The 25,837-nt window shown below is 34.8% G+C and overlaps 1 protein-coding gene across 1 annotated transcript in view; it reads left to right on the top strand.

Annotated features, from left to right (window-relative positions):
- LOC148954710 (protein ECT2-like) overlaps nucleotides 1–25,837 on the top strand; it is a 165,751-nt gene that overhangs the window by 117,834 nt on the left and 22,080 nt on the right. Inside the window, exons 13-15 of the mRNA XM_089087211.1 lie at nucleotides 1,118–1,237; nucleotides 9,808–9,985; nucleotides 20,078–20,229. Of these exons, the coding sequence (XP_088943337.1) occupies nucleotides 1,118–1,237; nucleotides 9,808–9,985; nucleotides 20,078–20,229 (450 nt within the window). The remainder of the gene's footprint in view (nucleotides 1–1,117; nucleotides 1,238–9,807; nucleotides 9,986–20,077; nucleotides 20,230–25,837) is intronic.

Below are 25,837 nucleotides of genomic sequence, written 5' to 3'. Positions count from 1 at the left end.
CTACAGCGATTGTGAATCATCAAACAGGAGGAAGGTGTCATCCGCGTACTAAAGGTGACTGGCGAAAATAGATGGCTCGATAAAAAAAATCTGGTATTCTGCGGGTTGCACAGCAGATAGCATTGTTAAATATTGCAAGACTTGGCACTGAGTCCTGTTTTACTCAGCGACACACAGAAAATTCGGCTGCTATAAAGATTTCCGACGCGGATACGTAAGGAAGAAATTTGTTACCCCTGCTACAGAGAGGCACAAATGAATAAATTAACCCCGCTCCTCAAAAGTGCTAAAATACAAGTAATTATAATCTATTTGAAAACTGTACAACCATAAAAAAAAAGTCACAGATGCCTCGATACTTATATTCAGGGGAAATAAGGGATAAGGAGAATCTCCCTCTTAATATAGTGGCTGAAACTATACGTTTTCTGATTTTGAACCCCCCCCCCCCTCCCTGGAAAAAAAAATCCTGATTTCCACAAGCTTATATAATTTTATATTTATATATATATATATATATATATATATATATATATATATATATATATATATATATATATATATATATATATATATATATATATATATTTATATATATATATATATATATATATATATATATATATATATATATATATATATATATATATATATATATATATATATATATATATATATATATATATATATATATATATATATATATATATATATATATATATATATATATATATATATATATATATATACATATATATGTATATATATATGTCATATTATGTTGTTAAAGTTAATTAAGAGTTTAATATTGAAAGTGAGGAGCTGAGAGGGCTGTAGCCACTCATAATTGGAAAAATTTTAATCTCTAAAAGGCTTCGAAGGTAATGCTAATTTTACTTCTCCTACTCCAATGATGAGCCAAAAATACGTATATATGTCTGTATATATATATTTTTTTTTTCACGTTGATCATATTTTGAAATATGTCTTTTCTATTAATTTTTATGAAAGAAATTTCCAACTGATCCGTCTTCTATTTACAGAAATATCCTAAGATAATAATTTTGTCATCATAATTTATCATAATCTTATTAATGTCTTGAATGTCATTTTTCAGGCAAATATAATCAATTCAAACAGGAATTTTCTTAACAAAGTGGAAGTGATAGCCCTCAACACGTCAAGCGTGTTTCGAGGGGATATAGCCATGCTTTTTCTTTTCACGGATATTTTAGAGGTAAGTTCTGTTTTAATAACCTTTCAACGATCATAGTGTGACACTGCTCCGCTGTATAAAGCAAGAAATCCGAAAATTAAAATAAACAAAATGAAATCCACCGATGTTTTTTTTTTTTACAATTATGGTTGCAGCACGCCGCAGCCTAGTAAAGAAAGAACTCTAGCCCGTAGGAAGCGAAAATTTAAAAACGTGTTTTGAATAAAAAATGTCAAGCAACCTTTGAGATCACAATTAAAACAAACAGAAATTGCCAGATAAGAGTGGGAGACTAAAGCATCCCATCTATCTCTCCTTCTATTACATATATACTCAAATGCAAATGGAGAGAATTAAAGAAATCCCCCTAGTAGAAAATTAAAAGAAAAGTGAAAAAAAGATTTTTATCTTATGATTTCCCCCCCCCCCCCCCCTCTCTCTCTCTCTTTCTTCCATTCTATTTGCGATGCTTTTTGTCTAAAATTTTTATCCCCATTAATTATGACTACAGGAGAATTAGATATGTGGAATTTCTATTGAAAACCATCCCCAAATCAAAAATTACTACTAAATCAAAAATAGATTGTATGAATTTTGGGTTGGTCTCGAATGTAATCATGTATGATTTCCACAAATCCTTGTGTTCTGAATTTTGTTATTCTCCTATATAGAGGAAGGAGGAGGGAGAGAGGGATGAATTACTATTTATTCACAGAATGGCCAAGAAAATCTGTAGTGACAAATTATTATCTGATTATTGATTATCAGGTGTACAGGCTCAATGACATGTTATCAAAGTCTAATGATTGACACCTGAATTGTGCTCAGATGGATGCAGATATTTACGAGGAGACCATGGCCCATTATTTTTCAGAAACAGTCCTGATTCAGCATAATGAGCTTGACACGTTTTCAGTATAAAGCGAATATTTATAAATCATATAGAATTCTTTCAAGCTTTCTTGTGAGGATTGAGCATCGTAAGGACTGTTTCTGGGCTGCTCTGGCCCCTTAACCCTAGTCCAGATTTGCACAACTGCTTTGGGCTCTCTCCCTTCTTTCCCAAAGTCTGAATTTTTACGATTCGTCATAACTTTTAGTATAATTCTTATTCTGTTCTGCCATTTCTTTACTTTGTCATTTCTTCATTCGGTGTATTTTCTGCTCCCCCTTAAGTTTAAATTTGCTTTGGGACAACCTCGTTTTTCTTATTCCGTTTAGCTTCTCTTCGTTTTCGACTTGACGTAGTTTTTGTGTATATTAATAGTAGCAATATTTTCCAAGTTTTTGCGATAACTGAAATATAACAGAAGGCAAAGTCCAATAATTTTAATCATTAGAAGATACGTAGTAGTAGTAGTAGTAGCCATCGTAGGAGTGGTCTTGGTAGGAATAATCACGCTTGTAGTCAATTAGTTGGGCATTAGGGTGAAAGTAGTAATCGTATAAGAGAAGATTATGTGAGCAGCACTAATATCAAAGACGGGAAAAGTCACTAAACTTATGTTTATATTAATAAAAAATAAAATAAAAAAACATCTGTTAACGTCAGCATAAACTCCTGGACATATTTTGAGACAGACGAAGAAAAAGTACCCCGCCGACATGACATTGAATAAAATACGTCCCCCCTCCTCCATCCGCCTTGTGATTAATCATTCGTGCCTTTTCCACTCTCTAAAAGACAGTTTTGGTTCTATGTTTCTGTATATCAGATTATTTTGTCTCGTTTGTGTCTTCACAACATGCGATTAGGATTCCTATCTGTGGGGTAAATTTAGTTGGTCAGGTTTGTACTTAAACTGCTCATGTTGTTGTTTTTTTGTTGTTTTTTTTCTACTGTGGAATTTAATTTTATTTGCTTTTTCGCCTAAGTGGTTTGCTTTTTTGTGGGGAAGGTCATTTTCTTGCTTCTTTTTTGAGTTGTACTGGAAAGTATTATTAGTTTTTTTTTTTTTTTTTTTTTTTTTTTTTTTTTTTTTTTTTTTTGTCTCTTAGAAGAAAAATGTTTGATGAACCATATAAACTGACTCCAAGAATAAAAATAGAATTAGCCTCTTGCCAACCGTAGGCTTTACATAAATAATTTCTTAGACCACGCTGCCTATTTCATTTATAGTTGGAACAAAAATATATTTAATGTCTTATTAAAAATTTTACTCTTATTAAAAATGTCTTATTAAAAAGTTTTTGATATATTGTCGTTTCAATTATAAATCGAAAGGTAGTGTGGTCTAAGGAATTTTTTAAATTATATAACCGACGATGAATTTTGAAGCAATTTTGTAGATTGTCCGTTTCTGCTGCATTATGTTGTCATTGAAATCTATATAGAACAAGCATCATTCATAAATCTTGGCTTTTTATGGACAGTAGTGTGGCTTGTAGATGGAACAGTAGATAGAGCATTGACTGTAATCCATTAGAGTGGCTCGAAACTAGATATAGTGCAGCTCGTAGTAGTGAACTAGATATAGTGCACTAGAAACTAGATATAGTGCAGCTCGTAGTAGTGACTATAGTGTGGCTCGAAACTAGATACAGTGTGGCTCGGGAAATAGGTATAGAGAGAGAGTTCGGAGTTCAGAGTTTTATTCCACAATACATACACAATCCAATCACAACACTCCTAATCCCCCTCGAAAGGCTCCATGGCCAGGGATACAAGGGGGAATGAGAAAAAAATATATACAATATATCCAAACAACCATAAAAAAGAAATCAATCGCCAAACAACGTATAAATTTAAAAAGAGACCATACCTGAGGCCTGGGAATCAAAGTGCAGAGAAGACCACCATATAACAAAACTAAACATTCAGGGGACATCAACTCCACATAAAAAAAAAAAAAAAAAAAAAAAAAAAAAAAAAAAAAACTATTCTGTTTGATTCTTAACTAAATGGTCCTTAAGAATCCTCTTGAAAGTGCCAAACGAGTGGTATTTCTTTACTGAAGAAGGCAGGGAGTTCCAAACCTGATGAAAAGCGACGAGGGGATTGAAACCTGACCGCACAGTGGGAGTAGGAGGAATGCAGATATTATGTGACGAACGAAGGTTATATGGAGCTGAATCAGAAATAAACTGAGGAGTTTTTTGAAGAGATTTTGGAAGATTGCCATGAAGCTGATGAAAAACAAAAGAAGCGCAAGAAAGAATGTAGATAGACTGTAGATTTAGAACCGGTCTTGGTGAAGAACGGTTGGTGTCCATAACCAGATGCCGTGCTTTGTTATACATCACAGAAAGCGACCGCAGTGTAGAAGCAAAAGTAGACATCCATACTATGGGGCAATAAGAGACATATGACTGGACAAGGCAGAAAAAAAGAAGCTTCAGAATAGATCCAGGAAAGGTGTGTTTGAGTTTTCGAATGACACACAAACTTCTTGAGACCTTAACCCTAATCATGGCTATATGGTGTCTAAACGAAAGGTTCTCATCAAGCAGGATACCAAGAAACCGGACCATCTGAATTTTTGGTCTACACATGGAGCCTTGTGACACCTGAACCTCTGTCATTTCAGGGATAGCTACACCAATTCGAGAAAAAATAGGAAAATTTGACGAGGTAACATTCAAGGACAAGTATTTACATCAAGCCTTGAAACTTCTATCTTAAATTTTACCACCAGGTTAAATCTGATATTACATCCCATCTTCCCCAGAGTCCCAAAAATACTGCCGTCGGCAAAAGCAACGAGGTAATCTTCATTAGAAGCAGCATTTGGACACGAAGGAACATCCGGATGACACAGATTGCAGCGTAACAGAGGACCGGTGTTCTTGACTGCTGAAATCAGATCATTGACGTAAATCAGAAATAAAATTGGGCCAAGAACAGATCCCTGGGGGACGCCATATTCTACTTCAGAAGGGCTCCAGAAAAGCAGATCAGTTGAAATAAGCCTACCAGAAATATTTGATTCAAACCAAGAGAAAGCATTTGATTCTATACCAATATGCAATATTTTCCAAAGAAAAATCCAATGAGTCAAGGAATCAAAAGCTTTACGAACATCCAAAAATCAAGCTGCCGGGATAAGACCAAAATCTATTGCCGAATGAATGAAATTCAAGAGAGATGCGCAAGCATGCTCTGTAGAGTGATTCGCTCGGAGTCCGAACTGGAAATCATGGAAAAATTTTATGACATACAGAAAACTAAGAAGCCTGGATAGCATAGCTTTCTCAAAAATTTTGCTGGAAACAGATAGAAGAGAAAGTGGCCTATAATTAGCAGGATCACTCCGGGACCCACCTTTATACAGCACTATCACCTTAGCTCGCTTGAGTGATTCAGAGAAAATTCCTTTCTCGAAAGACAGATTGACAAGCTTAGTCAATGGTGATAGAATAGCAGGCAGAACGGCACGGATAACCCTTGTAGGAATTCTGTCTGGCCCTGAAGACGATGAGCGTTTAAGGGCATTTACGATCCGAGCTACCTCAAAATCAGAAACTAGGTTAAAGACCATTGACTTTAAACATAGAGGTCCAAGGTAGGTTCTGAAATCGCAACGAGGAGTTGTAGAGCTCACAGAGGAAGCAGTCGTCTTTCCTATATTAGCAAAATAAGACGTTAACTCTAGCTGAACATTTTCTTCTCCTTGGACAATTTTACCATCGGATATCAGCGTTTTTGGAACTAAAGGCGGAGGGGGAGTAGGTCTAAGTACAGAATTAATAATTTTCCATGTCTTCCCAACATCTTTTCCACACTCGGAAAATTTCCTGTGATAATACTGAGACTTGGCCTTCCGACAGAGAGATTAATTATACTCCCATAGGCCTTGAACCGCTGATGATGAGAAGCAGATAACGAAGTCTTGTATAGCTTCCACAGATAATTTTTCCTTTTTCAGCTTTTATGGAGACCTGGAGTCATCCACGGATTCAGCAGTACTATCCTTTTCGAGGTATGAGGCGCTGAATTCTGGTGGCAGACTCATAGGATGCCTTCTTTTACTGAATCATATAAGACATCAAAAGAGCGGTTAAAATCCGATTCAGAATCCAAACTATCCTATGGCTGATCAGTCAAACGAGATTTCAATAGACTGATCTCACTGACATCAAAATGGAAAAATGGAAGATTAGATGGCGAAGCTTTACGCTGCGATCGATCAGCAGTCCTATATCGTGAAATAGCAGGGAAATGATCATAAATATCACTAACCATCACCGAATTATCTAAGACATCTAGTGACGGAAAAATACCATCAATAAGTGATGCTTGCATCTCAGTAACTCGGGTTGGTATACAAACTGAAGGTAGAGTTCCCGCAGAAAGCATCATTGACAAAAAATCTGCAGCCGAAGCAGAATTTTGATCCAGCAGGTTAAGGTTGAAATCCCCCATAAGGATTAGTTCGCAAGGATGCTTTTGGTCTAAGTCCAAAACCTCTTCCAGAATTTTCATAAACGAATAAATAGATCCACTAGGGGATCTGTAAACCAAACCGACTAGATCCTTACAACCTGACTTAATCTCAATAAAAAGGGATTCAAAGATTCCTTCCTCATTTCTACTCAAATCACTTCAGATATTATATGCAAGATGATCGGCAATATACAGGGCGAGGCCACATTTCGCCATCTGTTTCCGGTTCATCCTCTCCATCCTAAATCTTTGGATATCTATAAGCATATCCTTTTTTGAATCTTGGAAAGTTTCACATAATCCAATAACATCCGGAGTTCCACCACTGACGTTCCGTTTCAGCTCATCAAAAGAGGAGCAAAGTCTCTGAATGTTTAGGTGAAGCACAGAGCAAATACCGTCTTGTTTAGAAGAAGCAGAACCATTTAATTGCGGAACATAACTACTTTCAATAGCCGATTTAGGATCATTATAATATCTATTTCTACTTCCCTCTGAATTATTATTTATACTTTCAACATCTGAAAGATTATTTTGTAACTCAACAAAACTTTCCCCAAAAGAATTGACATCACCCTGGTCATCAAAAGTATTAATCATTTTACTTACGGTGGATAGTATATGCGCTCCGTGACCAAACTCACCTGACCAAAGGTTAACGACATCACAGCAGAGCTATGGCATCTATGCAGAAGTAAAGCTGAACTCATTTTTGTTCACACATGAAACTGAAAAACAAAAGTAAAACCAAAACAACTGAATCCGAAGTAAGGAGCAATGGAGAGACAAAAAAAAGAAAAAAAGAAGAACAAAAAAAGAGGAAAAGGGATCATCGATGAAATCATCCGGGAGATCCACACACACGCAGGACCACAATCATATTATAATAAATATGACAATTAAAATATAATTATACCAAAAAAAAGGAAAAAAAAAAGAAGGAACCTGATGAAATAACACAATGAAATAAATGACCAAAAATCATTCCTCATACACACGTGAAGGGATGACTACGTTAGACGCACTAGCAGAGATCATAAACGGATCAAAACAAGTATCCTCTACATGCTTCCAGTTCTTAACTTTCGAATTTTTCTTAGCTTCAAGCCAAATATTAATCCCTTTTGAAATAACTCCGGTTTCAGCCACCTTCACTAACGGAGTAGCAGAAGTATGTAGGCTATATCCGTACGCTAAAAGCTCTTTGCGGCGACGTGCTAGATCTCGAGCTAAATCGTAATTGATACTTTTACGAAAGCCTTTGAGCTTTCCACAGTTCTGCATAATATTATCTTTGTCAGTAATTCTTGTCAGAGTGACTATAATAAGTTCAATCTTATTCCTAACGGAATACCTAATTGAAGTCCCTTTTATTCTATTATTGTTCAAGAAATAGCATTTCACAAATGGAATAACGTCAGTTTTTGATAACACAATATCAGTAAAAAGCTCGGAAACACCAGTCTACCCAGACACAACGGGAATACCGTGAAGTAGAATATTCTGTCTTTTAGATGCAAGCTCCGATTGCAGGCACGACTGTTTTATATTGATTAACTCTGATTTCAAAACGCAATTTTCCTGCCGTAATTGGGAATTTTCCTAGCGGAGAGCATCAATTCCTTGTTCCAGATTAGCCACCAACTGCATAAGCTCTTGATGCTTCTGATCGAAATTATTCTTTGTAAGAGATGTCATATTTAAATTCCTTATTACTAACAATAAATTCTAGCATATTTGTTAAATCTCCCCTAAAAATCCATAGAATGAAAACTTACTCGCAAGGGCCCCGTTCTCCAGAGAATTAAAAACCAGAGGGGCCCGCTTTCAAACAACGCCAAAATAAACAATAGCCAGCCAGCGCCTTGAAATGATACAGCAATCACCTCTTACGCACACAAAGCTCCGCACCGAATGAATGCTGGCGAGCGACTAGTGTAGTAGAATAGAGTAGTGACTATACTCTATTAGTGTAGCTCGAAACTACATAGAGTGGTGTTCGTGTATAGATTAGTGTGGCTCGTAGTAGCGACTATAGTGAGGCTCAAGAATTAGGTATAGGGCAGTAGAACAGAGTAATGAATATACTCTATTAGTGTGGCTCGAAACTAAATAGAGTGCTGCTCGCAGATCGAGTGGTGTGGCTCGTAGTAGTTTGGTATAATGTGGCTCGGGAATTAGTTATAGAGAAATAGAATAGAGTAGCAACTATACTCTATTAGTATGGTTTGATACTAGATAGACGGTGACTCTTATATAGAGTAGTATGGCTCATAGTATGACTAACGCTTCTTGGGAGTTAGTTTTGGCTCCGAGAATCCGATGCCAACAACTACCATTTCTTTTTTTATTTTCACAATGATTCTAAGTATGTAAAATTCAATAAGTTTAAAATTACCTATCAAAAGTAATAAGCCTGAGAGAATTTGCTTAATTTTAGGAAAGCTGAGAAAACACCCCCAAAAAGGGGATGTGTCTTGATGAAAATGGCCCTAGGAAGCGAGATAAAACCACATATTACCTACAGCTCACTGTTTGTAATATGGTCAGTCAGACAGGTACCCAAAAGAATTGGTACAGAATTCCTCTGGAAAACACCTAACAAATCGTCCTCGGGCCTTCTGAGCGCCCACGTTTCAGACCCATACTTGACCACTGTCATCACTGTAGCTTCCAATATTTTAAAATTGGTTCCCAGACTTATCTTCCTATTTTTCTAAACTTTTTTTTTAAACTGCAAGAAAAGCACCCTCGGCTTTTTCACCTGTATTAGAAATATATTTTTTTTTGACGTATCTGTTTTCTTATCATTTTCACTTTATTTTGACTTTTTTTTCCTTTAACTGAAAACACTGCGAAAAAAAAATCTCTTCGTAGTTTTTTTATTTCCCCCTTTTAACCACACACACTGTGGAATTCAAAGGAATGCATGTAAAGGGGATGAAAACAGAAAGTTAAGAAGATATGCTAAAATCAAGGGAAAAATAACAAAGAAATAGCCAAATATAAAACAGATTTTCACACGAAAAAACAACGACCAATGACACTGTGTTCGGCAATTAGTATGAAATCAGCAAAAATAAATTAGTTTTCATCTGCTATTAGTTATGTTACCATACCATTATATCATGTTTAGCATACATGATGTCACCTTTTTACTGCAGGTATGTTTTTAAATCAACCATGGAATAACCCCTTTTTGTTACAGGTATGTAAAAAACGAAACAAGTTCGCATCTGGTGCAAGCACTTCAACTCTTCCGTTACCGACAAGAACACCGTCCAGAGTAGGAACACCCTCGAAAACATCAAATAAACTCTATAAACACGCAGAGCTGATATCGTTGCAGCATATCAAGAGAATAGTGGACATCAATGAAACCGAAGGTAGCAAATTCATTCTATATAGTCTTTTCCAGTTTGTGTGGCCAAACTATTGGCCACACAAACTATATCACTGATAGTTGATATAGACACCTGTCGAAAAAAAAACTTATGAACTATCTTTATTTTGACGTAATATTTGCCCTAGAGATTTTGATATTTTGACCCCTAATTTTGGCGTCATATTTGCCCTAGAGAAACCGAAAATGGAATTGGCAAGACGTTGGTTTTAAAGCCTATATCAGCAGTCAGGCATGTACCCAGGAATTTTTTTTCTTGGAGTGAGGGATAATAATAATAATAAAAAAATGTTATTTGATAATTTGAATAAGAAGAACCTCTTAAATTTGAGAAAAATTGGGATTTTGGGGGGTATTAGGCCCCCTCGACGCACGTCCTTGTGAGCATTCACTTCTTACCAGTTACAGCCTTCTAATATTATTGTTTCGTGTCTTTCGATTTTCTTGTATTTATTTTTTTTTAGTTTGTGTCGTAAAACTATTCAGAATTGGTTGGGTTGTCCTGCCACAACTTGTTGATCTTGGATAAAAGATCCAAATAAACGACAGAAAACCAAAACTGACATCTACTTTCCCGGAAATCTTAGAAAAACCATCTAACTTATCCCTTTTTATGCCATATTTAGTTTTAATGAAACTTCCATCATCAGAAAACTTATTTTATTTTTTTCGATGAAACGGAGCAGAATTAAAAATCAGCTCAAAGGAAATATCATTTGAGCAATTTGGCAGCTTTGAGAATACACTATGGTGCTACCCGGTTTGGTTGAAAACCTTGCTGACACAGGGTACGTAAAATTTCATTGTCTTTTCCATCAAATTTCATAGCAAAACCACAGATTTTCAGTAGCTGTCGATGGTGGCTAGTCCTCTTGGAGAATTCGCTAAGGACCCTTTGTCTTTGAGGTAGTCAGCCGACGCCGAGGCTCGCACAATGGTTTTAAGGTATCGCATCCTCTTAATATAGCTTTTGACTTATGCCTCACTTGATATCTCCAACGAAATTCATCGTATGTTAGACTTAACAAATTTTGTCAGAATACCAACAGTGAAACAGAGGAAGTACATGTGCTTAAATATATATTTTATTTAGCCATTACAACATGAAAATAGTAACTATGGTCTTGGTTCCACTGTAAAATTATCCATCCATCATCCTCCTCATCTTTGCCTCTAACTTTATCTCCGTACAGCTTAATTACCAAGGACAGTGAAAATAAGATCTGATTTTTTTTTTTTTTATTGGTTATATGGAAACTTACACAACCATTTGCGTCTTAAAAAAAAAATTTTAGGGAAACCTAGAAACTTAATTCTTAATGCAAAAGACGTTCGATGCAGATAGATAGTTTTAACACTTAGCCGGCTGCAAGTTTAAAAATATAGAACATCTGTAAAAAACTAGCAGAAAATAAGCGAAAAAATATGTCACCATGGAGCTCTAGAAAGTGCAACTTTCCTGGTTGCTGTAGCAAAAGACAAATACTGTCATTTACACGCATTTACATTTACATGCATTAAACTAGGTAAAAAAAAAAAAAAAAAAAAAAAAAAACGTGATTGAATGGTTAAAATTGAAAATATAACCCTAACATCTTGCTAACAAATTGAAATTAAAAAAAAAATATATGTGTATATATATATATATATATATATATATATATATATATATATATACATATATATACATATATATGTATATTATATATATATATATATATACATATATTATATACATATATATATACATACATTTACATGCATTAAACTAGGTAAAAAAAAAAAAAAAAACGTGATTGAATGGTTAAAATTGAAAATATAACCCTAACATCTTGCTAACAAATTGAAATTTAAAAAAATATATGTATATATATATATACACACACATATATATATATATATATATATATATATATATATATATATATATATACATATATATACATACATATATATGTATATTATATATATATATACATATATATATATATATATATATATATATATATATATATATATATATATATATATATGTATATATATATATATATATATATATATATATATATATATATATATATATATATATATATATATATGTATATATATATATATATATATATATATATATATATATATATATATAATATACATATATATGTATATTTTATATATATATATATATATATATATATATATATATATATATATATATATATATATATATATATATATATATATATTAAAATGTTTAAAACTAAAATTCTTCAACATTAAAGGCTTGGAATTATTATTTGTTAATTGTCTTAGCTAGTAGAACCCATTTTTCGATAGCCCAATTACCCAATTAGTCTATCCTATTTTGTTGTATTTATCCCTTTAGTTGATTAAAAATAAACAAGTTGTTTTTAACTGAAAGTAAGGAGCGACATTAAAACTTAAAACGAACAGAAACTATTCCGTATATGAAAGGGGTCGTCCCCTCCTCAGCGCCTCGCTCTTTACGTTAAAGGGTTTTATTGTTAAAAAAAAGTTGTGAGAAAGAGTCTAACTTTAGCGTAAAGAGCAAGGCGTTGAGGAGGGGACAGCCCCTTTCATATACGGAATAATTTCTGTTCGTTTTAAGTTTTAATGTCGCTCCGTACTTTCAGTTAAAAACAACTTGTTTTTTTATTTAATTTTTGAACATTTATGAATTAACCCAGGTTTTGATTTTGGCTCACCGTACATGAATAATTAAAACAAAATTTGCATCATCATTTTACTTTTATTTGGCTAAATGGCTTTCTCGAAAGTTATTTAATTTTATTTATGAACGTTTTTATTAGTAATAAATATACGTAACTCACAGATTAACTTACGTAACGAGCTTCTATATTCGTACATTTTTAATACGTATATTAGAGGGTTCGCCCCCTAGTCAATACTTCGCTCCTTACGCTAAAGTTCAGATTTTGTTCCAATTCTTTAAAAATGACCCCTTAATCACAAAGGCCGTTAATTAGAATAAATAGCTCTTATGAAAGTACTAAAAATCTTTGGCTTAAAGAGCGAGGTATTGACTAGGGGGCGAACCCAATCATATACGAAGTGATTTCTGTTCGTTTTAAGTTTTGATGTTGCTCCTTACTTTTAGTTGAAAAAACTTTTTTTTATTTAATTTATGTTCGTTTTTTTAAATAATGCTGGGAAATCCGCCGCCCCTTCATAGCAATGTTCCTTCCCCCTGAAAACTTCCTCCATGGAAAGATCCTCCCACATAAACCCCCGACCCCCTCCCCCTACCCGCAAAAATCCCCCTGAAAACGTCTGTATACTTCCCAATAACCAACACTATATGTAAACATTGGGTAAAGTCCATAACTTTCAGCCCTCCCCCCGGGGACTTTGGGGGATTAAGTCATCCTAAAAGACATAGTTATTATATTTCCGAACATGCTGAACAAAATGGCTATCTCAAAATTTTGATCGTGTGACTTTGGGAAAAAAATGAGCGTGGTAGGGGGCCTAGTTGCTCTCTATTTTCTGTTGGTCCCTTAAAAAGGGCACTAGAACTTTTAATTTCCGTTTGAATGAGCCCTCCGACGATATTATAGGACCACTGGATCGATACGATCTCCCCTGGGAAAAAAAAAACAAAACAAAAAAACCAAATAAACACATATACTTGATCTTTATTCTGACAAAAAATGCATAATTCTACATTTTTGCAGCTAGGAGCTCTAGTACACGACTTTTAATCTTGCTAATTCACCGAACAGATTCAGCGTATTCAAGAGTGGGACTGCAGTTCAAATTCCACGACTGTTAGGGGCTGTTTCTTTTCTTCATTAAAGACAAATTTTCTCAGGCGCGTAGCTTTTGGTGAATGGGACTAAACTTGATGAAACTTATATATTTGAAATCAGCATTAAAATGTGATGCTCTTGATGTATCTATTGGCATCAAAACTCTGTTTTTTAGAGTTTCGGTTACTATTGAGCCGGGTCGCTCCTTACTTACAGTTCGTTACCACAAACTGTTTGACTATTAAAATACAAAATCAAGTAAATTAAATCAAGTAGTTTAATTAAAATCAAATAGTTGCGGGCATCAAACCATGGTTTAATTGCAGAAAAAGCCAAGACAGATTGTCCGAGTGAGTGAGAGGCAATTCTGGCATAAGCCCTTTTTAGGATTGTATAAAAGTGATGTCATTTCACTTGTTGATAGATAAGTCTATCATTCATCCGTCCATACATAATTCCTTGTACAGAACCAAGGTAGATAGTCGTAGAACTAAGGGATGAAAGATAGGATTGATTTTGGGTTGACGCGTGACAGACAATTTCCACTGGACTTGTAATTGAGCCTCTAAATGTAAATACTGCCCCGTTAAAAGCTGTATTGCACGTTGACAGCTGAGAAACGTTCTATCCAGCGTTGCAACCACCGCTTCTGCAAAGAGGGATCCAATAGACCTAAGATGGAGCTGGGGGGGGGGGGCACCTAACCACCTAGTTAGGTGGTTCACCGAACCATTGAGCCCCTAAATTTAAATACTACCCCGTTAAAAGCTGTATAGCATGTTGACAGCTGAGGAACGTTCTCTCTAGCATTGCCACTATCGTTTCTGCCTCTGTTGGCAGAAACGGTGTAATAGACCTAAGATGGAACCAGGGGGGATGTTTTCATTTTGATGTACGTGGTACTTAAAAGAAAAAAACTTAGAATTTTTGCAATTCAAAGACACGACATTAGTGCCCCTAACTACTGAGCCTCTAAATGTAAACACTGCCCTGTTAAAGGCTGCATAGCATGTCGACAGCTGAGGAACGTTCTCTCCAGCGTTGCCACCTCCGTGCAAAAATGTTTTCGTTTTGATGTAAATGGTACTTTAAAGAAAAAAACTTAGAGCTTTTGCAATTCAAAGATATGACATTAGTTCCCCTAACTACTGAGCCTCTAAATGTAAATACTGCCCCGTTAAAAGCTTTATTGCATGTTGACAGCTGAGGAACGTTCTCTCCAGCGTTGCCACCTCTGTTTCTGCCTATCTTTGCAGAAACGGTGCAATAGACCTAAGATGGAGCGGGGGGGGGGGCAAAAAATGTTTTAATTTTGATGTACATGGTACTTTAAAGAAAAAAAACTTAGAGTTTTTGCTATTCAAAGATATGACATTAGTTCCCCTGACTACTGAGCCTCTAAATGTAAACACTGTCCCTTTAAAAGCTGCATAGCGTGTTGACAGCTGAGGAACGCTTTTTCGACTGTTGCCAGTACCGTTTCTGCCTCTGTTTGCTAATGTGACAAGTTATGATCAGGGCGTCCATTGAACATTTAAGGATATCCCAAGATTCTCTCAGGACAAGCTCCAAGGTTTGAAAATATGCTGAATAAGAATAATATATAGTTAATTTATTTTGGGAGCTATATTATGACAACTATACTGTCCTCAAGATCCCAAGCTCAAGATTGAATGTTCAAAATCTTTGGAGAAAGCCCAAGAAATGGTAACCCTGGTTGTGATTACGTGAAGAAGGAAACGCTTAGGAAAGGGTTCTTGGAAAATAAATTGGTTTTATATTGGACATCCGCCAAGAACTGTCTAGAGTAGCCTTTAAATCAAAAAATTATGCTTATCCCCTTAAGTGGAGGTTGAAATGATGTATTAAACCTAGCGACTTGACTGAGTAAAGAATATGAAACTGCACATGGTTTTGACACCTCACACTAACTCGAACTTACTCCTTTAGCAGCTTTTAAATAAAGACTATGTTCTGATCTCAAGTGAAGGTTCGGGTGATGCATTAAACTTGGTGATTTGACTGAGTAAAGAATTTGTGGCGCTTTAGATCAAATTATTTGCGATTAGAGATTAGGTCCTGTTGGTGAAGGTAGGAATTGATCCGTACTAATCAAAAATATGCGGTGCTTTTGATGTTCCTTTTATCACGAAATGTGACATGAAATAAAAGAAATAGGATTGTTCAGTATAAGAAAATTGAGGAGCCCAAAATTTGTGTGTGATTATGTTACCAGATGCCTCAAAGGAGCCTAAAATGGTGGTGTGTGTGTGTGTGTGTGTGTGTGATTATTTTACCAGATGCCTCAAAGGAGCCTCAAATGTGTGTGTGCGATTATGTTACCAGATGCCTGAAAGGAGCCTTAAATTTGTTTGTGATTATGTTACCAGATGCCTCAAAGGAGCCTAAAATGTGTGTGTGTGATTATTTTACCAGATGCCTCAAAGGAGCCAAAAATGTGTGTGTGTGATTATGTTACCAGATGCATGAAAGGAGCCTTAAATTTATTTGTGATTATTTTACCAGATGCCTCAAAGGAGCCTAAAATGTGTGTGTGTGATTATTTTACCAGATGCCTCAAAGGAGCCTCAAATCTGTGCGTGATTATGTTACCAGATGCCTGAAAGGAGCCTTAAATTTGTGTGTGATTATGTTACCAGATGCCTCAAAGGAGCCTAAAATGTGTGTGTGATTATTTTACCAGATGCCTGAAAGGAGCCTAAAATTTGTGTGTGATTATGTTACCAGATGCCTGAAAGGAGCCTAAAATTTGTGTGTGATTATTTTACCAGATGCCTCAAAGAGTGAATTTTAATGCCCGAATTGTCGAATTCTCCACGAGCTTTCAGATAAATATAGAACGGGATATGAGGGGGGGGGGGGAAGTGAAGGTAGGAATTGATCTCTAATCTCTTATCATGATTTTGCGGCACTTCTGGGGATGCCTTGTATCACAAAATATGACATGAAATATAAGAAAATACACGTGTTGAGTGTAAGAAAGTTCAGGAGTCTAAAATGTCTATGAATGTGTTTATAGATGGATAAGTCGAAGCCAAAGGCCTGTAATTTAAATTCCGAATCTGAAAATAAAAATAGTGCACAATAAAGCACTCTTTTTCCTGAATTAAGGCTTTATTAAGAAAGTTTCCTAATTGTTTAATTACACAGAGATTTGTAGAATTCAAGATACCTGAAAGTAGCAAATTTTTATTCTCTGAAACATTCTTTTTTAAAGAAAATAGCTCCGGACATATATTTAGAAAGTGGTACATCATCATTATCAATAATATCACCACATAAGATAAGATAAGATATTTATTTCGAAAAATGACTATCACAAGCCCCGAAGGGCCGAATTCGCATTTCGGGGTCATATAATAAAAAAAAGACATAGAAATAGCACAACAACTAAAAAACTGGCTAAACAATGCCAAAAACAACAATATCAGAAAGGCAAAGCCATTCATTAGTCTAAAAAACAAAAAGTGTCAAATGTAAGAAAGTTAAAAAGGCACAAATTAAAACAAAACCAAAAAAGAAAATTAAGATAAAAATAATGTTAAAAAGGTTTAAAAGAGAATATATAAAAAGGGGAGGGAACGGAAGAGCCAAACGGACACCAGCATCGGTATCAGCGGTAAAAAAAAAAAAAAAAAAAAAACTAGTGGTTTATTTGATGAGTAATGAAGGGGACAAAAGTTTTTTTATATCTGGAGGTAGAACAACGGATGGCGGACAAGATAGGGATGGGTGCAGAGACAGTACGTGGCAGGCGGTGTCTGGATGGGGAGTGTCTTTTGGGGAAAATGTTTTCCGTGCGAGGGTTTATTATTGCATTTTTTGCGAAACGGAGGAACAGCGTTCCTCTCCTGTGCTCAAGAGTTTCCAGCTTGGCTTTAAATATCGGACAAGTAATTTCCAGGCTTACTTTTTTTTTGTACTAAATTTATCATTCTATGGATTGGTAAGCAGTTTGAAAGGAACATAAATGCGTCTATGGCGTCAATGACAGTCCTCAGAAATTTCGTTGATTCAAAGGGTCGATTTTTTCAAGACTTGCCTTTTTTCTTACAAAACTTTTCGTCGTATGGATTGGCTAGCAGTTTGAACGGATTATATATGCGTCTATGGCGTCAATGAAAGTCCTCGTATTTCATTGATTCAAAGGGTCAAATTTTTCAAGACGTACCATTTTCTAGTAAAAATTTTCGTTGTATGGGTTGGTAAGCAGTTTGAACGGAACTCTATTTAATATTTACTATAAATATTCACTAGTATACGGCGGCAATTTCTTTATCTATCCCATATGTATTTGGCTATGATGCTGCCCAATGTTCTTTACAAGTACATCCATTCAAAGTATTGATTTTTGTTTTGTTTGCTCTGTGAAGTGTTTCTTAATCTATAGATTTTATATGTTTCTGTCATCCTCTTCTTGGAAATTCAAACCGAACCGAATATAAATTCGGTTTATATTCGGTTTATATTAATTTATGTAACCGATTATAGAATATCGTCCGAACCGAACGAACAGAATAGTAAATATATTTGACATGATGGCGTTTGACATGATTACTATTGATGACGGGATAGATGACGCTTCTGTCTTCCTCTTCTTGGAAATTCAAACCGAACCTATTACGCATTGTAAAAATAATTGACATGATGACATTTGACGTGATTTCTGTTGATGACGTGACAGATAAAGTTTGTGTCATCCTTTTCTTGGAAACTCCAACTGAACCGATCATCTATAGTGAAAATAATTGACATGATTACTTTTGATGGCTTGACAGATGAGGTTTCTGTCACCGTTTCCTTGAAAATTCAAACCGAACCGATTATCCGTTGTTAAAATAATTGACTGGATGACGGTACTATTACTGTTGATGACGTCACAGATAACGTTTCTGTCAGCCTCTCCTTTGAGATTCAAACCAAACTGATTGCCCATTGTAAGAATAATTGACATGATGGCGTTTGACATGATTACTATTGATGACGTGACAGATGACATTTCTGTCATCCTTCTTCTTGGAAATTCAAAACCAGCCGATTACTCATTGTAAAAATATTTGACAAGAGTAACAATTTCTTTTTAAGTATCTGGTATTTATTGTTCCTTATTGATATATTAATGTTAGTTCATAATTTTCACTAAATGCAGACTTTGCTTTAAAGTGTGCAGAAAAAGTACATAGCACAAGTACTGTCAAAATACGGCTATCTTAGAAAATGTCTTACACCTAATAATTTTTTCAATCAACTGCTAAAGGCGTGAGTGTTTCAATTCTACCTTGTCTATGTACGGACATTTAAAAATAATGTTTTTCCTGTGAAGAAATGGGTGAGAGATTGCGTGCTTGTCAAGCATAGAAGTGTCTGGCATTCAAAGTGAATTTAGCTGTCGTGTCTTAGACTTCCGTGTCTTGACCAGCAAATGCCTTAACCTGGTGCTACTTAACTTGCTCCTTGTGCAAACACGGGCATTAAAAAAAATAGTTGTTTTTTCCTCTGAAGAAATGCTTAGAGGTTGTGCGCGATTCAAGCAAAGTAGTCTGGGCATTACTGCCTGGCATCAGAAACATGACTTATTGGGGTTAACTCTCCTGGCAACTAGGTGCCAACGTTGAGAAAGCCGACTCTATGCTCCTCCAGGACATCCGGTCTTGAGCAACCGTGGGTGCATCTTAAAATCTTATTCCTGCCTTGCTTAGGAACTGATGCAGTCCATCATACCGTCTCATTCTTAAACGACCACGTGGTCGTTTCCACCGGTGGTCACGGGGTTTAAATCGTAGGTGATGCGACATGGCGCTTCTCCTAGCATTCGGAGGAGATGGCCGTACCATCTCGGCGTACGCGGCGCTACTTGCAGGGGAAATGGAATCTACTTTTAGCAGTGTTACCAACGTGGTAACACTGCTAACACTACAGTTGTACCGTTTGTGGTACAAATTAGTGGTCCTGGTACAATGCGGTACGTTTTGGTTTTACTTGCTCCTTTCTCACTCGGATGACTGTTCAAGTTTTAGCTTATTGAAAATTTTCTTGTTGTTATCGCAACTTTTTAACCTGTGGTTCAGATAGTACTAATTAACTTTTTGCGGCACAATTTTAGTCAGAAAACTGGTGCAGTTTATTTCAAAGCGTTGAAGACGGTGGTCAGGTGGTTGGTATTGCTGATTAAATCATATCAGAAGCAGGCGGGGAAAATAATGTTACGTATTATTTTGATTACTTTGGAACCACTCGTTCACTAATTTTGTTTTTCCTTTTTGCAGAGTGTCCAAATGCATTTGCCTTTATTGTAAGAAGTCCGAAGGACCTCCGCGAAAAACGCTACGTATGGCGAATCATATCAGAGGACGTGAACAAACTAAAATATATACGTACCTTGGCAGAAACAATATGTGTTCTCACGCTAAATAATACTGTAAGTCCGGTTAACGTTGCAAACCTTTTACAATAGAAGTAGCGGGTTGTTATAGCATTGATTAATTCAACATGGATATATAGATATATAGAATGTTGTACTAGATATAATAGCTATATAGATATGTTATTGTATATAACGTATACATTCTTATAGTATACGTGTATAGATGGATAGATATATTGATTGTTATAGTAGGTATCGCAGATGTATATATATATATATATATATATATATATATATATATATATATATATATATATATATATATATATATATATATATATATATATATATATATATATATATATATATATATATATATATTTATATATGTATATATATATATATATATATATATATTTATATATATAAAATTAAAGTCGAAATAGATAAAATCCTTTTTAATAGACAATGTATAGAAAATTCACAAAAAATACCAGATATTTTGGTCACATATACAGTGACCGTCATCAGTAGTAAAACGTCATCAGTTTTACTACTGATGATGGTCACTGTATGTGACCAAAATATCTGGTATTTTTGTGATTTTCTATACACTGTCTATTAAAAAGGATTTTATCCCTATTTTGAACTTTTATTTTATCGTCATGGAAAGGCAGTGTGGTCTCCGAAATTATCTACGTTATATATATATATATATATATATATATATATATATATATATATATATATATATATATATATATATATATATATATATATATATATGTTATAATAGATATTAGATGTAATATATGGATATTTCTCATGCTCAATAATACTGCAAATCCGTTGCAAACATTTTACAATAGGCGTAGCGGATTGTTTTAGTATACACAAAAATAGACATAATAATATATATATAATAGATACATAATGATAGATATAAATAGTCCCCGAAGCCGTGCCACGCCGACATGATAGCGGCGAATGTGTGATTTAGTATCGGCGGCGGCGCGCCGCCGATTTTAGACTGGCGGCGCGCCCCGGCGCGCCGATTTTTCTGATTAAAAGTAATAAAAATTCCACTTCACCAAACACGTTCAACCTCGATTTTAGTAAGGATTTTTAAAGGCTTGGCTAAAGACATACAAGAACAATATGACAAAACAGGAATTTGCTGGGCCGTGCGGAAAGTGTTTATGTTCACCGTCCAAGTAGAATTCTCATTTTTAGCCACTAGACCCAGGGAAACCTATGTTGTGTTTATGTTTAACATCGCATTGTTCCTATAAAATCCCGTGTTTAGTCATTTCCTTCTTGTTAATGATTGGGATAATGTGTGTATAACTTTCAAAGTTTGAAGTTCAAACATCTCCTGTTCATCAAATACATACGAAAAGGAAGTGAAAAAAAAAACAACAAATAACAACATCGAAAAAAACACTGTATACAAATCAGATACCATGGCTTAACAACACCAACAATTTTAAATCAGCGGTTACATCACTTCAGTTACAATTGATGTAACAAAAGTGAGTTTGTCCAGTCTGCCTGGAGCCATTGATCTTTTTGCAGTCACTATCAGTCCTGTCGTGCTAAAAAGCCGTTTACCTGGGGCACTTGTGGCCGGTACAGCCAGAGCTTGACGAACGTAAACTGCCACTCGCGGGATCTGATTCTAGCATTGGATCTTGAGGTCCCACAAATTGCTGCAAATGGGCTTCTCCTTTGTATCTGCTGAAATAAGTTATTTTTATAAGGGAGAACAAATCTGCACCTTTACCATAGGGCTCCTGCGCCCTACACTGCAGGGGGAACTAAACTGCACCTTTACCCTCTTTTCTTATCAACACGGAATAACCCTCCAAAATTCTTTTCTGAAAGAAGTGGTCAAGTTATGACGTTTCAAGTCAAAGTTTAAGGCTACTTCAACTTCAGTATGCTCTGGTAACAGTGCAAAAAAAAATTTAATTCATTTCTATAGATATATTTCTATACTAGCTCTAGACAATCTACCAAGCGGGAAACTACCACAAATCAGCATCGATAAATAAATGAAACCCAAAACGAATAGAAATTACAATAATTAACCGAGTCAAACCCAAAACGAATAGAAATTACAATAATTAACCGAGTCAAACCCAAAACGAATAGAAATTACAATAATTAACCGAGTCAAACCCAAAACGAACAGAAATTAACATAAGTTGGGCGCAAAAACCCTATGCCTTCCTAAGGCCAGAACAATATTTGCACTTTACTGAAAAAATATAAATGTTTTTACTTTTATAACTTTAATAAATCAAATAATATTAACATTTTGATTACTAAATATCAGTATATGTTTATTAAACTGACAATACACATTCATTTATATTTTTTTTTCAGCAAAGTACAAGTTATGTTCTGACCTTGGGAAGGCATAGGGGTTTTGAGCTCAACTTATGTTAATTTCTGCTCGTTTTGAGTTTGACTCGGTTATTTATTGTAATTTCTGTTCGTTTTGGGTTTCATTTATTTATCGATGATGATTTGTGGTAGTTTCACGCTTGGTAGATTATTTGATTTTAATTTTGCTCATTTTTGTTTAATGGATTTCTTTACTTTTCTTTGAAAAACCTATTTTGTGGAAACAGATTTTTTAATTAATTTCTGTTCGTTTTATATTGACAAAGTCTTTTCAGGGAAAAAGAAAATAATACTTTAAATTTTTCGTTTTTTTAGGACTTTATAGTTTGGCCTGCTTATTGTATGCTGGAAAAAAAAATTTCAGCAATTTTTAACAACATAAACCCTTTTAAAAATCGGGACACAAATATTAGTGTTTAATTTAGTTTCATACCTCCTCTAGTTGATCTGAAATGGACAACTTGATAACATTCGCAAAATTTTTTTTTTTTACTTTCTTTGATAGCTTGGATACAGTTACGCTATTTTGATTTGGTCAAATTTTAAGAGCAGAAGAAGCCCCGAAAGTTTGAACATCGTTCTTGGGATACTGCTGAGATGCCTTATTGGGAATTAGCATTAACACAGTGCATTTTTATTTAATCTTAAGGCAATATTTACTTTTTAAACATAAAGGCAAATGGCAGGGTGGGCGTGGGAGGGTGATTAGTTTCCTTCCAATCACTTTCGACTATTAAAAAGGGCATTAGCCCGTTCTATTTTCAATCGAATGAGCCTTTTCAAAGTTCCTACGAAAACTCCTTCGGTACGAAATGCCCTGGTCTAAACAACAACAACAACAACAACAAAATGATAAATTATACCCGCATCGATCTTTACTATAAAAATGTCAAGACTTCCAATCACTTTCGATTATTAAAAAGTACACTAGGCTTTTCGATTTTCAATCGAAAGATCCCTTTTTGAGTTTCTACGACAACACGTTCTATAAACACCGTATATGCCCCCAGGGCATTAATTACAACCCTTACCCTAAGGGCTGTGAGGGTCGTTGTCATCCTCTAAGACATAATTTCCAGAACTTTCAACTACGTTAAACAACATGGCTATCTCAAAATTTTTATGGGATTTGTTTCGGGTTTTGGTGAACTTCAAAGGGGTGTTAGTTGTATTTCAATCATTTTCAACAATCAAAAAGAGAACAAGCCACTCCAATCTCCAACTGAATGGACCCTTTCAAATTTTCTACAACAATGTCTTCGACTTGAAGTGCCCTGGTCTAAATGAAAAAATAATAAATAATATATTGTGCCAACATCGTTCTTATATACCCCCAGGGCATAACTTAAAACCCTTGCCCTAAGGGTTGTGGGGGGGGGGGGTAACCTCCTCAAAAAAACATATTTTCTCTCTGGAAATCAGTTACTCTGAACAAAATGGCTATCTTAAAATTTTGATTGGATGTGTTTGGGGAAATGGTGGGCGTGGAAGGGGTGTTAGCTGCCTTCCAATCACTTTCGACTATTAAAAGGGGCACTACCTATTCCAATTTCCAATCGAATGAGCCCTTTTCGAAGTTTCTACGACAACTCCTTCGATATGAAGTGCCCTGGTATGGAAAAATAAATAAATAATACATTGAGCCAACATCGTTCTTTACTTAGGCAGCTCGATTGCGCAGCCTATAATAACATCCTGAATTGCCTAATGCTGTTTTACCTACCTCTTTTCATCCGAAAAACAGAAAGAAAAATGAACAGAATTTTAAAGTGGAAGGTAGAATTTTTGTTTCAAGAAAAATTTCTTCTTCTCCTTCCTACGAACCGATATACATGGCGAGCCCAAGATGAAAGTATTAATTTTTAAGAAACAGATTAGCCGGGATGACGGTTGAAGCCCGGAGGGCGATATCGATAACCAAAAAAGAGAGAAAAAAACAAAAAAAAAACGGCGGCGTATTAGTGACGCCGCCGCCGATAGAATCAGCGGTGGCGTCAGCGTGCTGATGCAAGCTCGGCAACACACCGCCGTTTTTTTCGGCGGGGCGCCGCCGACTTTTCGGCGCGGCTTTGGGGTCTAGACATAAAGATATGTCATTGTATACAACATATAGATTCTTATAGTAGATATTATAGGTATATATATATATATATATATATATATATATATATATATATATATATATATATATATTATAATAGATATAGATATATAAATATATAAATTGTTATAGTAGATAATATATGAATGGTTATAGTATAGATATATAGATAGATAGATATATCGACTGTTATGATATATTGATATGCTACAATATATCAGCGCTTTTTTTTAGTGTTGAATTTTCTCGATCTTGAAAAAAGAATGATGTTGTTGGTTGTTAGACTACCCTTTGTTTCAAATGGCTATTGCTACTCTTTTGCTGTGTTGTAATAGCTACATCCAGGACATGCCAATCCGTGAAAACTTCAAAAAACTTTTTTTCGAATTTTGTATTTAATGAAGAGTGTTTTTCAAAATCTAGAGGTGGGCAGTTTTTCAATTAAAATACAGAAAAATAGTATTTGAAAAACACAGGAGGAATAAAGTCTAGAGGGGTCTAATTGGAAGAGTAATAAATAGACTAAATTAAATTAGAAGGCTATGATCAAGCAGAGATCGGTCAAGATGTTAGTTCTCGGTTGGGCCCACATTATCGTTTTATCTTTTTTATTTATCAGTGATTATTATTGTTGATAGATTTATTGTTCCTTTTTAGCGTTTTATTTTTTTTTTTTTTGTTACTCCACCATTTATATGTATTTTACAGTGATCTTCAAAATAATTGTTTTATTATTTATATTATCATATGTAATTTAGCAATATTCGAAATAATACGCATCTTTCTAAAATGTAGTAGTCGAAATTTTTCAAAAAATATATGTCCTTCAGTAAGTAAAAGTGTGTATGGAAAGGATTTCTAGTTCTTATTTATCGAAAAACTACATTAGACTATTTTTGTTTGATTTGCTATTTTTCAAAATTGACTAAAATCTGCAGCATAATACTATAGTGTCTTTAAGCGATAGCAAGGTGCATAAAAAAAAGCTAATATCACATTTAGAATTGACTCAAAGCGTGCTTAAAACTCCACGTCATAAACTAAAAAACAGAATAAATGACGTCATAAACAAAATCTGCAGCACAATACTATAACGTCTTCAAGCGATAGGGAGGTGCATAAAAAAAGCTAATATCACATTTAAAATTGACT

The sequence above is a fragment of the Artemia sp. Qi Xiang Cuo genome, chromosome 3 (assembly GCF_049724085.1).
Source record: "Artemia sp. Qi Xiang Cuo chromosome 3, ASM4972408v1, whole genome shotgun sequence".
NCBI lineage: Eukaryota > Metazoa > Arthropoda > Branchiopoda > Anostraca > Artemiidae > Artemia > Artemia sp. Qi Xiang Cuo.
The sequence above is the reverse complement of the archived record's forward strand: the minus strand, read 5'-3'. Positions and strand labels throughout refer to the sequence as shown.